The sequence below is a fragment of the Schistosoma mansoni genome, chromosome 4, assembly GCF_000237925.1.
Source record: "Schistosoma mansoni strain Puerto Rico chromosome 4, complete genome".
NCBI classification, from domain to species: domain Eukaryota; kingdom Metazoa; phylum Platyhelminthes; class Trematoda; order Strigeidida; family Schistosomatidae; genus Schistosoma; species Schistosoma mansoni.
Window position 1 is genome coordinate 25761325 of NC_031498.1, and position 16727 is coordinate 25778051.

Genomic DNA, 16727 nt, shown 5'->3' on the forward strand with positions numbered 1-16727 from the left:
GCCGTCCAGTGCTCTCATGTTCTCCATGGTGGTCTAGCTTCAATTGATTCATGACGTCAACTATTAAAAATCATTTCTTCAAACAGAAATAGATATTAAATAGATATTAACCAATCACCTTCCAATTAAAAGATAATACTACTCCACTAAAAATGCATACCTTTATCTAAAGTGAGAGTTTTATTGAATAATAGAATTAGTTTACATCGTTTTTTTATTATTTAGGATCACTTCAAAAATACATGTTTATTTTTTTTTGTATGATTGTTTAAACAGTTTACACAAGCGCCATGGAGCGTTGTTTAGCACATTCAATTCAATTGGATTGAAACTTGAAGAACTACTACAACCATCATCGGAAAAGTATAAGTATTTATAGGCAATTATTTACCCAAGATACTCAATGTCCGTTTATCGGATACCATCAGCAACAACCTACTATGGGAGAGAAAAATCTAACTCGCAGTTGGAGAGGGAATTAGGAAGAGACGGTGGAGCTGAATAGTACACACACTGAGGAAATCATCAGACTGCATCACGAAGCAAGCACTAACTTGTAATCCTGAAGGGAAACAAAAAAAAGAAGACTAAAGAACACATTGTGTTGAGAATCAGAAGCAGACATTAGAAAGATGAATCACAACTGTAAACAACTGGAAAGGATTGTTCAGACCAGATTTGGATGGAGAATCTTAGTGTACAGCCTATGTTCCTCGAGGAGTGGTAACAAACATAAATAAGTAAGTAATATTACTCTTGATTTTGATGTCCCGCACTCGCGGGATTCGAACCCAGGACCCACCAGTCTCGTGGATGCGCACTGCTGAGGAGTCCCATAATAGGACTAAACAGTCGTCCAGTGCTTCCAGGTTTTCCATGATGGTCTAGCTTCAATTGACTCACGTTTTCAACTATGAAAATACTGAAATCTCCACAAAAACCCCTTCTGATAATTTTATGAATAACTTAATAGAGTATAAAAATTTTTTTCTTCTCTATTTAGTTTAGATAATTTATTTACTGGTTCAATTGGTCATAACAACTAATTTGAATGTGATAAACACAATTTATTATTAATAAAAACATTAATTTTATTTACCCACCCACCTATTTTTTCTACCTGACACAAACGAACACAACCAAAATAGACATACATACACACTCAACGACAACAATAATAACAATAATAATGATGATAGAGGGAATGATTTGATAAAAGGACTGTTCAAGACTGTCCATTTATACTTAATTTCATCATCCTTTTAACCACTTGTTAAATAACGATGTTGATCTAATTAGGCGTACAGTGTAATTTAATCAAGCATAAAAATAAATTGAACCAGTGAGATATACTGTGTGTTTTTTTTTTTTTAGTAATGTTCGTTCATTTTAGTCAATCCACTTCAATGCTTCCATTGAATAGTCCGATCCCCTTTTTTTCCCCTTTCTTCCTTTCAGTCTCCCTACTTGAGTAATTACTTGTAAGGTTAATAATAATAATAATAGTAATAATAATAATAATGGTATTGGTAATAATGATAATGAGGTAAAAAGTGAATAACACTTCATTAGAATTTAAATACAAGTACTTGGGTAAACACGAAATACCTAACTCACACACACACACACATTACATACTTACAAACCAGGTTAGAATATTCCCTATGATGATAAAACATTGAAGATTAATTGAGACACACCAAGAAAGAAGGATCGTGGTAGTTTCAAGCAATATTTCATGAAGCAATCCCCTCTACAATTTCTTTTTCAGTTAACAATTCTAATTTAGTTCAGTACACCTCATAATAGGGTAATGATAAAGGTGTGCATGTTAACAAGGCTAATAAGTAAGTATACAGAGTGAAGAGAATAAAAGTAATTCTACTGTAATGAGTTCGTATATATTTTTGTATCCTTTTTTTATTTTTATTCATTTCTTCATTTAACTAATTAAACTATGTATTAGACATTAACACCGTTGGATACCAGCTCAGTGGTCTATCGTTCAAGTGTTCTGGCGTGAGACTGGTAGGTCCTGGGTTCTAATCTCGCGAGTGTGGGATCATGGATGCGCACTGCTGAGGAGTCCCATAATAGGACGAAACGGCCTTCCAGTGTTTTCGGGTTTTCCATGCTGGTCTAGCTTCAATCGACTCATGATTTCAACTATGAAAATATTCCAAAGTGATCAAATAGAAAAGTAGTATATTCAACTGGATCGTAATTAAAAAGAACTCTGAATCAATAGTCGACTGGAGCTAGTATTGTAGTGAACAAGAACACGGGTGGAGACATTCGAATGTATTGTAGCACAAAATTACAGAATATTTCAGTAAAACATGAGAACCATATAGTAAATAGTCAATTTGCAAACTGACTTGAAGTTGACATTAACACCGTTGGATGCTGGCCGGCTCAGTGGTCTAGAGGTTAAGTGCTTTGGCGCGAGACTGATAGGTCCTGGGTTCTGATCTCGCGAGTGTGGGATCATGGATGCGCACTGCTGAGGATTCCCATAATAGGACAAAACGGCCTTCCAGTGCTTCCAGGTTTTCCACGCTGGTCTATCTTCAATTGACTCATGATTTTGTTATATCTTAAACTTAGATTTCTTAGTCTGTCGCTTAATACTTGAACACTCGAACGCCAGGACCCTCCCGAGTCAAAAATCAGAAGACAGAAGACAAGTAGAAGGAATGTTAATCCAAACAGTGTCGATTATGGTACAAAATTGTCAGTTATTTATAGTTTTTTAGTAAAAACAAAATCATCATTATAGTTATCCAATCGGCACACAGGGAGTTATCAACATTGTCCAATAGGGAAGCTACACGTAGTGATTCTAGAATATTCTTCCCGAAGCTGATTGGATGGGATATGTCCGGCTCCTTCTGGGCTTCTTAGAGCTTTCTTGACTTCACCTGTGGACCATCCTCACAGATTTCAACTATGAAAATTTGCAAACTATCAATCAATTGTCTCAATCTTGACCATTCTTTCTGCAAATATCAGTTCATCGTCTCCGATTATTATTGTTCATGCATTTTCATACCAACTGCACTTCGTTCCCATTCTTTCGTTATCGATCTTCTACTGAAATACATTCAATACACGACCATCATAATATACTACTTATGTGGATATAAGTAACCCACATCACAGTATGACCATACTAGATAATGAATGATTTTATTTTTAATTCTAATAAATGAAAATTTACATTTACATAATTTCTAGTCGAAATTGTTAGTTAATTGGTATGTGATAACTTCTCAAGACATTAAGGATGTCCCACTAATTGAATGTAAACTGTTATCTGTAGACACATAGTCAAGTGAAGGAAAGTGAAGGAAAAATAATACTGAGAGGTAAAAGTGAATGATGTTAGAGTTTCAACATTCCTATTCGATCAAAATACTCATTTATAATAATGAGAGCCATACTATAAGATTCTCTCACAAAGTTCGGAAAAAAATTTTAGTTAAATCCTAATGAAGTATTAATAACAAATCTCATAGACACTCTGAACTCTCTGATTCATAACAAAGATTTTTAGGCAAGGTAAATAAGTCAGTGCGTTTTAGAACCCGCCCGCCGTTTCGTTTTAGCGACCTTGAACGGCCTGACACGAGGCGGTCATTCCGTATTTGAGTTGTTGAGGGTCGGTTGGTTGTCCTTTGGGTTGCACGAATATCAGGTTTTCTCGTATTTGCATGGTTTTTGGCTGTAGTAAATTCGCGAAATCAATGCTAAAAGCGTTTATTTATCCGCGACAACATGTAACATGTGAGCGAGAATCAATGATATGACTTTTCGACCATGCTAGATTTTCAATGGTCAGATCTTGTTATATTAACTTGTTGATTGTCTATAAGAATTGAATTCTCTCAGTTGAAAGCAAGTAATTTTCACACATACCTTTTCCAGATGTAACTTAAGGATTCAGTAGAGTAAACTATATGCTTCTCAATTTATTGATAAAACATGTAAGTATTCTGAGATACTTGATTAAGCTCCTACATGATTACAGTTCATGGTCATCTACGTAACCTCTTGTATCCATTAAGTGACTCATGTGATAACGGCCGTCAGATGCAAGCCCTCAACTAGTTCCTTTCATTACAATTAGGCCAGTTTTATTGAGCTTCAGTGGTTATAAAGACCAAATGTGAATTGTGCCGGGACAGTTTATTTGATGCATTCATGTGCAGGCAGAAAATGACGAATTAGTAAAGCATTGGGTTTGGTCACTTTCCAACTCCCAGAAAGCTAAGCACAAATCCGCTTACATCAGCGATAAATAAAATATGAGTAGGTATATAGAGAAATAAAAACAAAGAGCACACATGCAAAGCGTAAACTTATAAAAGAGAACAATTGCCAATGGTAAGGTATACAAAAAGACTTATAACATTGGAGTTTTACGTTTGTCGTATGATTTTGTTGATGTCGATCCACAAGATAGCAAGCTAGATCGTATGTGTACATAGTTGAGAACAGTTTGCTACAATTTCTTTAAATCCAAATGTCCAGTTGGTCTGAAAAGGCATGAGTTACCATAGTTACCAACACTCTACAAGTGACTTGGGCGGGATGATTGTCTGAGCTAATGGAACGCGTTTACCTCCAAAAAACAGGAAAATGAGGAACTGTAATATTAAATAGAAGTGACATATTTATTTCATTCTCCCAATGTGATTCTACTAACCCTAACTACATCATTGATATATGGTTATTACTCTATGAGAAACAAAACAGATAATCTCATGAAATTTCACTCCATAAATCATAGATATTTGATAATTAATTGTTCACAACTTTAGTCAAGGTAAGTGGCCAATCAGAACTATCATTTCTCATTTGACTGTTTTGATTTACGCTTGGTTGGCGTATACATTTTGGTTTTGGTTTGCTGTCGGAAGTTGGCCTTTGATCGGTCTCCGTAAACTCATTGTGGTGGAATAAAAACGTAGAGTAGAAGTGATGTTGATTGGGGAACATAATCTACCATTTATTTATTATTTCTCATATTTTATAGGACAATTTTCAAAGACACCTGTGTATTTAATCTGGTTAGCCAATCACTGTCAACTGTTGATGGTGAAATAAAGTTTTTATTCAGTCAACCTGGTTGCATGACAACGTTTGAAGGCGTTAAACGTAGTCTTCTTGTATAGTGTATAGGACGACTGTCGTATTCACAAAACCTTCAGTGGCAACTATCTTCAGTTTAAACTTAAACTACATTTAAAAAATAGCTCCTTAGTAGTATCCATTACAAGAGGAACTCAAAGTATTTAACCGACCATGAAATATAATTGTAAATAGTATTACTTTTAATGGGTTTTCGATATACTTGTTTTGTAGTGAACGAGACCCCAAATTGGGTAAACTAATTATTTGCTTCATACAAAATTACACAGTGACTTCGTAAAATATGAAAACCAAACAGTGAATACATTATTTGTACATTATTTTTCAGTTGTCCTTCACATACTTAATAATTCTTCTAATTATCTTGTTATCCCAATTGCTATATGTTTCCCTTCCTGTTCTCCTCAATTCAATCTTCTGCTAGCAGGCATTCCACTTCCGATTGCTGCTCCATACTTATATCCGTCAGCATAAGTAACATAAGCTGCATTTTTATCCAGACTTTAAGCATATTTGTTTATACTTTTAAACTTGATACTTCCGTTTCCACATTGTTTCAGCTTGGTATTTCGTAAAGTTTGCTCTGGAAACCTGAAAATCAAAGGTTTGTTATGAACGTTGTAAAAGCCATTATTAATGTAATATGTTTGGGTTGATCACTCTGAACCTACTAGCCAATGTTAGTAACTGAATTGAAATTGAGCTTTCTTGTTGTTTGGATCGTATTTTATAAGTGTTATAATCTACTGTGCTTCAAGAATGAACCATAGAAAAATCGAGTTGGATTAAAGTTCTCTGATTTCAGGGAAACTGTTAAATCACCGAAGTGGGTTCAAACAAAAACAGCTAAAATAATTATTTTTGAAAGTAAACTTTACTCGGCTCACCTGTAAGTGTATTACATCCCCAAAATCTTCGTGTAACCATTGTGCTAAAACTTTATGCGTTACTGCAGTTGACCAATTAAACGTTTCCATTTATTTATGTTATATCCCGATAAGAATAATGAATGGTAATTGTGGGATCCATTTATGGACGAATATTATGAGTATATTTTTACTGTATAATTGTTAAATAACTAAACTATTCATATTCACGTTCCTCTTATTATAAGCTTTATTTTGAACTATAAACTATTGCTATACGATTGACCATTCATGAATTATGCCCTGTCTATTATTTACTATCTCCCCTATTCACAGCCACATTTGGCTAAATATTGTACCAATGTTGTTTCCTATTTTATTGTGCGATGTGGTCAGTTCGATTGGTATATAAACTCAGTATGTTTGAAATAAACGATTCATATTGCAGAGGATGTTATCGGTGTTCTGGACTTAATAGACTGGGCTAGGTGGGAAGCAGGACTGATAAGTGTTCTAGACTGCTCGTGTGGGTTTTGTGTCATTGGTCCAATCGATAATTCCGCACATTCAAATGACCATCCTTAAAATTTTATTCTGATATTTGCTGTCCTTTGGCTCGACAAGATCGAAGTGGACAAGACAAGCTGTAAGTCATATGTAGAGAAATTCCCACACTTTACTTCAACCTGGAGTTCGTGCTGACGATGTTGTTCAGGAGAACAACGAATCCTCCACGAACAAACCATCCATCTAAAAGAACAAAACTCCACCTAAACCATCCATCTGAGCCAAAAATTTGTCTTCAATGTTTTAATAATATGTGTAGGAGCTGTGTCTTGTGACCAATGAGTTGATCATAGACATGGATCGAAATTCAGATTGACAATCTTCTACCACCGGAACGTCTACATGCTTTCGGCTCAATCAAGACTTAAAATACAACTGCACATAGTGGATATACCAAAGACGTATTAAGTCTGCTATAGGAGATGCAATCATGGTGTACCATGTTGCTAAAATCCTATATCATTATGTTGAACCGATTCCGCTATTTCTCGATGATTCACACTTATTAGGATGTTGAATGAGCATAAAAAGTGCGCCTACTTACTTAGATTTTCAACTCTTTTGAAAACATAGGCCACCAACCAAACATTTCTAACCAACGTTTTTTGGGTTTTCCTTTTAGCTTGTTATCAAGTGTTGAACATGTTCTTGATGTCCGCTCCTACTTGTCAACCCTAGGTATTCTTTTGTCTCTTTTACATTTCCACTGACAATTCTAACTTAGGGTTTACTTTGGGATTCAATTAACTAAATCCAGTAAAGTGTGTCCTGCCCACCCACAGCACCTTTCTTGATTCCTTTCTCAGCTAAAGTCTGGTTTGTTCTCAGACAGACTAAATTATCACCGATGGTCATTGGTCAGTATACAGTATCTTGCGTAGATGCCTATTTATAAATCCCTTTATCTTTTTAGCGAGACTTTGCTAGTTCTCCAAGGTTGCTGAAAATCTGATGATAATTCTACCGGTCTCTCATTCAATTAACATTTTTTGCGCTTCGGACTTCAACTAATGTATGGGGTACTTTCTTCCTCATGGTCAGAATATAAAATCACTTTCACAGACTAGTCTTTTTCGTACAGTTTCTAACCGATCAGCTTCCTTTATTTCAAGCAGAATGTATGGTATTTATACTAACTGACGGCTTTTGTTACCCGACCGCACGCTTATTGCGAATTTGTATTATTTGTGCGAAATAGTGATTCCTTTGTACTTATTATGAATTCCAAATATAATACGTTCATTTGTGCTTATGTATTTCTACTTGCTGTAGATTGCAATATTTCGGGAATTCCTAGTTAGTATATCAACTTGAATACTTTTAATCGTATTGGCGTTGCGATGAAGCCAAGTCTTGGACAGTTGGATATTAATTCATGTGCGTACAACTTCGAAAACTAAATGGAGCGGTTCGAAATCTGATGCATGACTAGAAAAGACATCAAAGATGACAAATTCACATCTTACTTTCTGACGTTCATCAGTAAAGAAGCTTATAATTTGCTAAAGAACCTGGTTTTTCCATAGAAACCAATTTCACTGTCATATGAATCTCTCAATGAACTACAACCTAGTCACGTATAGTATCCTGGCCTTGAATGCAGAGAGAAATCAAAGTTTCATGAAATGATGCAACAGAATGATCAGAAAGTTGACGACTCCATACATGGACTACAGAAACGGGCCGCGAAGTGCAATTTTAGGGACCTATTTGAAATTTGACTTTGTCATCGGCTGATTGCTGGTTTAAATATTCCGGATTTGAAAAAATAATTAACTCAGAAGCCTAAAAGTTCATTGAAAGAAACTAAAGCAACATGTACTAACTATGATACAGTGAATGAGCCTGATTTTCAGTCATTGAAAATATTTAAGACGTAATCGTCGGGATGAACTACACTCTCAGTATCTCTCAAGCTTGCATTTGTTTATAAATGGCTCTTATTCTCGTGGAAACATGGGAAGTGATTCAACAAGGAATCGCAAAGTAGGCTACAGAAGTAAATATCTGTCCTGTGGTAAATTTCACTTGCGTGATTTACCTGTCTATCATCATCCCAAATGCTTTAAGTGTGGTAAAGTGGGACACATCAAGTCGGTCTGTAGATCTATTTCTCGTTTTGCTATTAATGATGATAAACCCTGTACTTCTGATTTTATCAAGTTGAATGTTTCTATTGATCATGTGTCTTTATCCACGATTTCGAAGGTAATGTCTATATTCACAAGCGATTATATACCTCCCTTGTTTCATTCTATGAATTTATTGTTGGCAAATGAGGTGTGGAGTCTATTGTTTCATTAAAGAGTGTGAAAATCTTTAGAATATAGTGTTGTAGTACGACCTGATGAAGTCTCAGTATTGGGGATTACTGGACACAAACTGCCCATACGAGGATGCTGTGAATTGCCAACTAGAGTTGATAATTCATCATAAATGTCTTGTGGGTTTTTAGTTAGTGAAATAGGACTGTCAATACCGGGTTGGAAAAATTCGAGGGGGCTTGAAGTGAAGTTGTGGTCACTGATTTGTAAAGCGAATTCTGATATAATTGGACCGATTCGGTTTTTAGCATGGGGTACCCCTATTGTTACCCCATTGGAGTCCAACGGCAAGACCCTTAGAATATTTGGTGGATATAGATTGACACTGAATAGTTATTTGTTCAAGCAAACGTGTACGAACGTAGAGGCTGAAGATATCCTTAATTGACATCACGGTTCTAAGGTGCTCTCGAAAGTTGACTTAAAAGATGTTTATCTTTAAATCCCTTCGGATCAATCTTCATCTATTTTAACGAGAATCAACACTTCTTTTGGCCTTTTTAAAGACAACTTCCTTCCATTTGGTCCGAGCTGTTCTATAGTCATATTTCAGGAAGTGAAGAATAATTTTGTCAGTGATCTTAAAAATAGTAAAGTTTGTCAAGACCATCTCTTTATCCATAGTTCTGATAAGGTATATCATGGTCAGAGATCTACTACTTTATCGCATCATTTAATAGAGAACAGTACGGTGAATACAAATAGGTATTCATTTTGTGTATAGAGTTTGTAATGCCTTGGATATCTAGTTGACGATAACGGTTTTAAACCAGATATAAAGCAACTAGCTCCACAGAACTACATTCTCTGGTGAGTGATTCTCAATACTATGCTCGTTTTATCCCTAATTTTGCATCTCATGCTAATCTTGACATCGATTTCATGTGAATGGGGCGAGTAACAAGAGTAGTGCTTACGAAGTCTACCGAAGTTTCTTCAAAATGGTTGTGTTCTACGAACATCTTTAGTGTGCATTCTATACTTGTTACTGATGTAACACCTGTGTGTATCACTGCAGTTTTTAAGCAGTAAGGTAGATTAGTTGTTTGTCTTTCACGCAAATATACTGTTTCTGGACAACGTTATTCACAAACTCAGCAACCAGCATTAGCTGTGCTTTGAGGTTTGTTTGTTCGTAAAGAACTTCACTACTGTTACAGAAGAAAAAGTTTCAAAGTGCAGTTATCATCCTGAAAAATAATTATCACGTTTCTTAGATGTTATGGTCCAGCGACAAAGTAATGTTTCAATTGCCTATGACCACACAGTTCAGCACGAGAATACCAGTTTGCAGCAGCAATATATAGTCTTGACTAAATTGTTGCGATCACCAATAACGCATGTCAGTCCCATGTCACAGCCGTCAAAAACATTTCAATGTTGATTTATTGATCAAACACTTAGTACTTTCTGCAATACACAGATGTATGACTACGTCAAAGAAGTTAAAACTGGCGGTGTTATTGTATTCAAAACTAGTTATTTCTGTAGCATTCCTGATAACCCTGGTTTAAAGGCTCCGAAATTCGTTCTTAGTATTATTGTTAGGCTCTGCTTCGAAGCCTTTTATATATACTAAATTTCATGGTCGAATAAGATTTTTTCTTTGAATTCTCTAATGCTATCGACCAATGTGAGCTTGTAGTGACTGAACACAGTCATACAAACCTTCGGGATGGATTCATCCTCCCTTAGAAGATTGATGGTATTTAGATCTTTCATTGGTATTAATTACCTTATTTATGTTACAAGCTTTATAAACACAATGACTGAATCTCTATAAGAACTTCTGAAGAATAAATACAGTCTCGCTAACAGGGTTATACATGTAACACAGGATTAAAGATGCACGTTTGGAGTTATTAAGTCAGCGCGATCAAGCAACACAGAATTGATGATGTCCCCTCACAAACCTTTATTGACCCTCACTAATTTTCAATAAGCATTCAACGTCGTGTCGTGTCACCTAACGAAGAAATATTTAGGCTCCATGGATGACTTGTTATGATTGTTCATTGTTATTTCACAGCCACTACAGGTTCATTTTTCAACCTTGAATGATTTATGAAAAACATTGGCCGAAGAAATTCACGCGTAAAATTCATCAGGACTTTATAGTTATTGTTTCGATGTCATATAAAAACTGATCACGAATCTTCAAGGACAGCATCAGGTGAATCTCTTACTCTCAATACCTTTGTACCACTCCACCGATATTCCAACAAATATAGTCAGTAAGACAAACTGAAAGTGTCCTCCGGATCACCGTTTATAGTAAGATGTGCATTGTACTCTTAACAGTAAAATCCTGACCTCTCTGAAGCTTAAAATTGTTTGCAGTCTTCTGGTGGTATATTTTACATGATGCTGCATTAGAAACGCTGCCAATAAAAACATATCTATTAGTGGAGAATTCTTCAGCCGAAAATATGTTGTATCAAATTTCGAACGGCTTATTGTGTTTTTGACCTCAATTAATAGATACCAGGTGACCTTGTTGACAGCACAGTTACACCGTTACTCAGGCAACGAAGTTAGAGGTTGGCTTTGAACTTCCTGAGGTCAAGGTCAAACGACTGACTCCTCACCACTCTGATAATAATTGGTTAAACCACACATATCAGTACCTATGATATATTGATGACACAAACAAGTCAACAAATATACCCATTAAGTGACCATCATCTGCTTCAGCTTGCGACGGAATTCGGAGACCGCTGGGAGCATGTTTTCCGACAAGGACTTATTACTGATGACGTGAATCCCAAACCATCTACTGCTGCATGTTTGCCAAAATCACAGATAGAAGTGTGCAGAAAATTAGCACCAAAAGATTATACACTTCAGGGCTATTTTGCTCTGTCAAGATGGAGATGGTTCTGTGCTTCCGTCGGATGTACAAACAAACAAGCACTGCTAACTTTAACAAATGCGGTAAAAGCAAGTGGATTGTCAAATACTAGTGCAAACCTACAAGCGATGAGCAATATGTCCACTTCACTCGAGTATGTGCGAAATGAAGGGGACGCGACAAAATTCAGAAATTAATTTGTTTCATTTACTCTATAGTATATTTTCAGCTGAATAATTTTATTACTAAAAGCCCTCATGTACCTGTTACATCCTAGAGAAGAATGAACGAATGGTAACTACTAGGAATTATTTATGAACTGTTATTACATGCATTTTTGTTGGATAATTATTAAGTAACTACACTATGTGTACACATTTGTATTTCTTTCATTTAGCCTATTGACTGCTGTTGTAAGGTTTACTATCCTCAGGTTATTCTCAGTCTAGTAGGTACAGACTCTCATGCACAGTTACTTTTGGCTTGATATTGTGCACTTGTTATTTTCCATTTTGTGGTAGGATGTGGTCTGATCTGCTTTCACATATACTTCGTATATCTGAACTACATGAGATCTACATGAACTATATATCTGAACTCGTGCTGAGAATTATTTATTGTACCAGATTATAATATTGAATAAAGCCATTAATAATAATAATAATACAACATTACTTTTATTATTATTATTCACGAACGTCTTATTGGTACCTAAGTATTGTGAAGAAACTATTTCGGGTTTCTTCGGAGATACAATAATACACAAACCCTAATAATGTTGGCATAATATTTGTCATACCTAAACAGGTTCTGTGGGGTCTGGGAGAAAAATGATTTTACTTTAAAGGACGGAAATGAAAACATATAGGGAAAAATGAATTATATAAACGTGAAATATGATGGTAATTCATTAATAATAATATATTTCTGCCACGGCAGGAACACGCCACTTTTTCAGGGATGATCTACAAATTACAGCATCAGTTTGCTTACAGTACGCTTCTTAAGTACGATTGTTAAATACAGTATATCGATAGAAGTAAATGACAGTACATCCGTCCAGATACCTTAGAGAGTTAATGATTAGGTTTATACTTTAGTATTACATTGAGTGCAGTTTTTAAAATATTTTTGTAAGTGGCATGGTGCCCACGTTACACACCAGATTCTAGTTCGGCATAATTGTGATAGAATTCTGGTCGTGGTAAGTATTCATGCAATACGACCTTTTAAGTTCACAGTTGTTATAAAGTAGATTTCAAGAGAGTTTGATGCGACCTATGACCTTGAGAAAACTAATACGTCAAGTTTGTTCCAGGCATCAGAAGCCTCATAGCTGTACCCTGAGATCGAGATTCTGGAAAAAAAGAGAAACAAAAGAGCAGCAAGGCACTTGGAAATGAGTGCTAAACAATGCCTAACATTTTGTAGTGGAGCGGAAAGAGGTATGACAAATTAGTAGATTAAACTCACACTACATCTTGTTGCTAGAGTGAAATGTGATCAGTCTCCAGATGAGATAATGCAGTAATACCGAACAATGAGTTATAATGTTTAACAAGGTGTAATAAGTTCAAATGATCGGAAGGAAGTCCAAGTCAGAATAAGGAAGGCTGTATTATTAGGACGAAAATTGTATCATGAGAGTAAAGTGTTAAGGAAACTAATAACTATATCTTTCATTGTCTGAATGTTTCTGGTTTTTTCATCTGGTGCCAGTCACACAGTCTTAGTGTAAAAGTCCGAGTTGGCGTGTTATAGGTTGTCTTAATATAATAGCTAATCCAGCATAACACTGAAAACATGAGTCTGAAGGATCTTCATTTCAAAGAATGATGAGGCCATATAGTGGAATTGGTCCTAACCACACAATCTTCAATGCTGAACATGAGATAACTTGGAAAATGCATATTCAACAATTGGCACGAAAAGGTCAACAACAGAGAAGGCGAGAAGATATCAATTCAGTCGAATGTCATGGCTCAGTCTCGCAGACGTTGTCATTCTTTACAACCTGTCTTTATTTACATTAAATACATCATTCTATCTTTAGCTTAAATGTGTCCTTTAGAAACTCCAGACATCATGTCCTTAATTGATACGATACGCTGAGTCGGAATAAACAATGGTGTGATTTCCACGTAAGATCTTATAGATTAGACAGTCATATCACGACATATCTGCAATTTTAGGATTAGGAATATTATTATAATTATGCTAATAACGAAATAAACTATGATTCTACAGCCTCATATTGAAAGCCGAGATTTATCGGGAGCCACGATGCTGATGCCCTTTCTAATAACCACAGCAACAATAAACATGCGTGTATAGAATGGTCGGACAATGTGAGAGACTGGAAGGATCAGTCAAATAGCAACGAAAATGAGGAGATATAACCTGATGTTGCTCGGAATAAGTGAAACCCCCGGGACTCAATCTAGACCGAAGATAATAGATTCAGAATAGATGCTACCCTACTATGGTCACAAAGAATAAAATGCTCTGCACACTCAGGAAGTTGCTGTGACTCTGTCCAAAGAAGCACGAAATGCGCTTATCTGTTGGGAATCTCCTGGGTCCAGAATTATTAGAGCATCATTAAAAAAAGGAGGAACCACAATGAATATTATCCAATGTTATACACCCACCAATGATGGCAACAATGACGATAAAGATCAGTTTTATGGGAGGCTGCAGTCAATCATAGCGAAAAGCCTAAGGAAGGATTTCACTGTCCTGATGGTAGATCTAAACGCGTTTGACAGTGTGGATAGGAGACACGTTGTGGCAACTTCTTCGACACTATGGTGTTCCTGAGAAAATATCAACACGACGAACTACACTGCAGAGTTGCGCAGAGAGGACAGATGACAGATGCATTCCGATTGAGGACCGGAGACAGACAAGTCTGCTAACTCTCTCCCTTCCTCTTTCTTCTAGTGATCGACTGGACTATTAAGACGTTCACATCTGACGGGAAGCACGGAATATAATGAACATCTTAGATTCAGTTGGATGATTTGAGCACCGCAGCAGACTTAGCTCTTCTATCCGATAAACACGAACGAAGACAGGTCAAGACAACCAGTGTATTAAAGGCCTCCGCATCAATAGGCCTCAACATACACAAAAAAGCATAATCCTCGAATACAACACAGAGAACACCAACTCAATAACATTTTATGGAGAGACTCTGGAAGAGGTGGAATCTTTCACGTACCTGCACAGCATCATCGGTGGACGAGTAAGATCTTGTAGTGACCGGCTTATCTCGATAAGAACACGATTGGAATAGCAGGAACAATTATTGTTATTGTAACCAATCGTACCAGAGATTGTTTTACTGTACTTGTTTAATTGTATCAGACTCACTTCTTGTTCCGCTATCTGCCTTGTTCGGTTTGAACTTTCTTACGCTCTGCCCATTTCGCCTGTACTCGTTGACACGTCTCCGGATTCTATCGGTACCATGAAATCGCCAACAAATATACTTTATCTGGACTAATTAAAGCCTTCTGGTTTGCGAGTTATCAAAGGAACCAACTCGTTGCTGGGCACGTAATCGAATTGTAGTGGTGATCATAGTCTGTCCTCGACTCGACGTCACTACATCTAGTAATCCCGACAAACGAACTCGCAATACTTCTGGTGAACCGCAACTGGTAGCCCATCGAGCACAATTCAAATTTGGCCAACTTTCTGACCCAGATCAAATCGGTGAGTCTATTTATCTATCCGCATCTGTTTCACCTATTCGTATTAATATTTTTCAATATATAATATTTTGGCAACTTAATATGGTGGATAACGATAAGAATAGCATAAATATAATAGACTCTGAGGTACAGGCTATCGGTTTTCGACCGGCTCCATTTATCCCTCACGATCCAGAAGTTTGGTTTGTGGCACTGTAGTCTCAATTCGAGATCCACCGCATAACCAATCGACGGCAAAGGTACGCCCACGCTCTGGAGTCATTGCCCGGGGGTCATTTAACAGCTGTTCGTGGGGTTGTCCTCAATCCAAACGTTTCAAACGTTTACGATCGTCTCAAGGATGCAATCCTTCGACATTTCCTCCCCTCAAGAGAGGAACTACTGAGGACCCTATTAGCACGTCACCCTATGGGTGATGCTATACCGAGCCACAACCTCACGCGCCTGCAATCTCTTACAGGAAACACAACAGCTGACTCTGAGATAGTCAAAGAGCTGTGGCTCGAAGCTCTACCAGCCCTCATAGCAGACAAAATCCTAGCACGAGTTAGCTCCCGATACAACTATACAGTGGCCTATACTTCATATTCAAACATTAATCTCGACGCTAGGCGACCTACGGCTCATGGGGATAGGGACAAATGTATCCACACTCATCTCAGATCAAACGTGCCAGACCCTACGTCCCCCGACCCAGGCCACGATCTCGCAAAGCTGTAACGAATCGCCCCAAGCGGGCATCTCCCAAGCCACGCCAGAAGGCGGCTTCGGAAGCGAGTCCGGTTTGTTCTGGTTCCACCGTGCCTTCGGGGCCGGTGCCCGTTATTGTCGAGTTCCCTGCTCATACAAGGCGGGAAACTCTCGAGCCGGCGAGTAAATGCGGTCGTACTCGCCGGCACTTCACCTCAGGTTGGCCGTTTATTTTACGTGCACGATTATCGCACTGACGCTAGGTACCTTGTGGATACAGGTGCCCAAGTTTCTGTCGTACTTATCGGCAACAGTAAGTCTCAAGCCACTATGCTTCGACTGCGCGCTGCGGATGACTCAGTCATTCCTAACTATGGTACACGACAACTTACGGTCAATCTGAGCAAACAGCCTTACAAAGGCCCTTTTCACGTGATTTCCCGTCACGAAAAGACCTTCAAGGTTGATCGACATGGCCGCGTCGAAGTAGTCAGCATTGATCGTCTCATGCCAGCAACCGTCGGTGACAGTGCCCTACCTAATAAGCCGAGACCCA

At 37.3% G+C, this 16727-nt stretch overlaps 2 protein-coding genes across 2 annotated transcripts in view; both read left to right on the forward strand.

Annotated features, from left to right (window-relative positions):
- Window positions 1-16727, forward strand: part of Smp_149120 (putative insect origin recognition complex subunit) — a gene marked incomplete at both ends in the record, with an annotated part of 67229 nt that overhangs the window by 31428 nt on the left and 19074 nt on the right. The gene's annotated exons all lie outside the window — the stretch shown is intronic.
- On the forward strand, window positions 11552-11959 carry Smp_149100 (hypothetical protein; the record flags this gene model as incomplete). The annotated part of the gene is made up of 1 exon (XM_018797313.1): window positions 11552-11959. One exon carries the CDS (start codon window positions 11552-11554, stop codon window positions 11957-11959), a length of 408 nt encoding a protein of 135 aa, XP_018652367.1.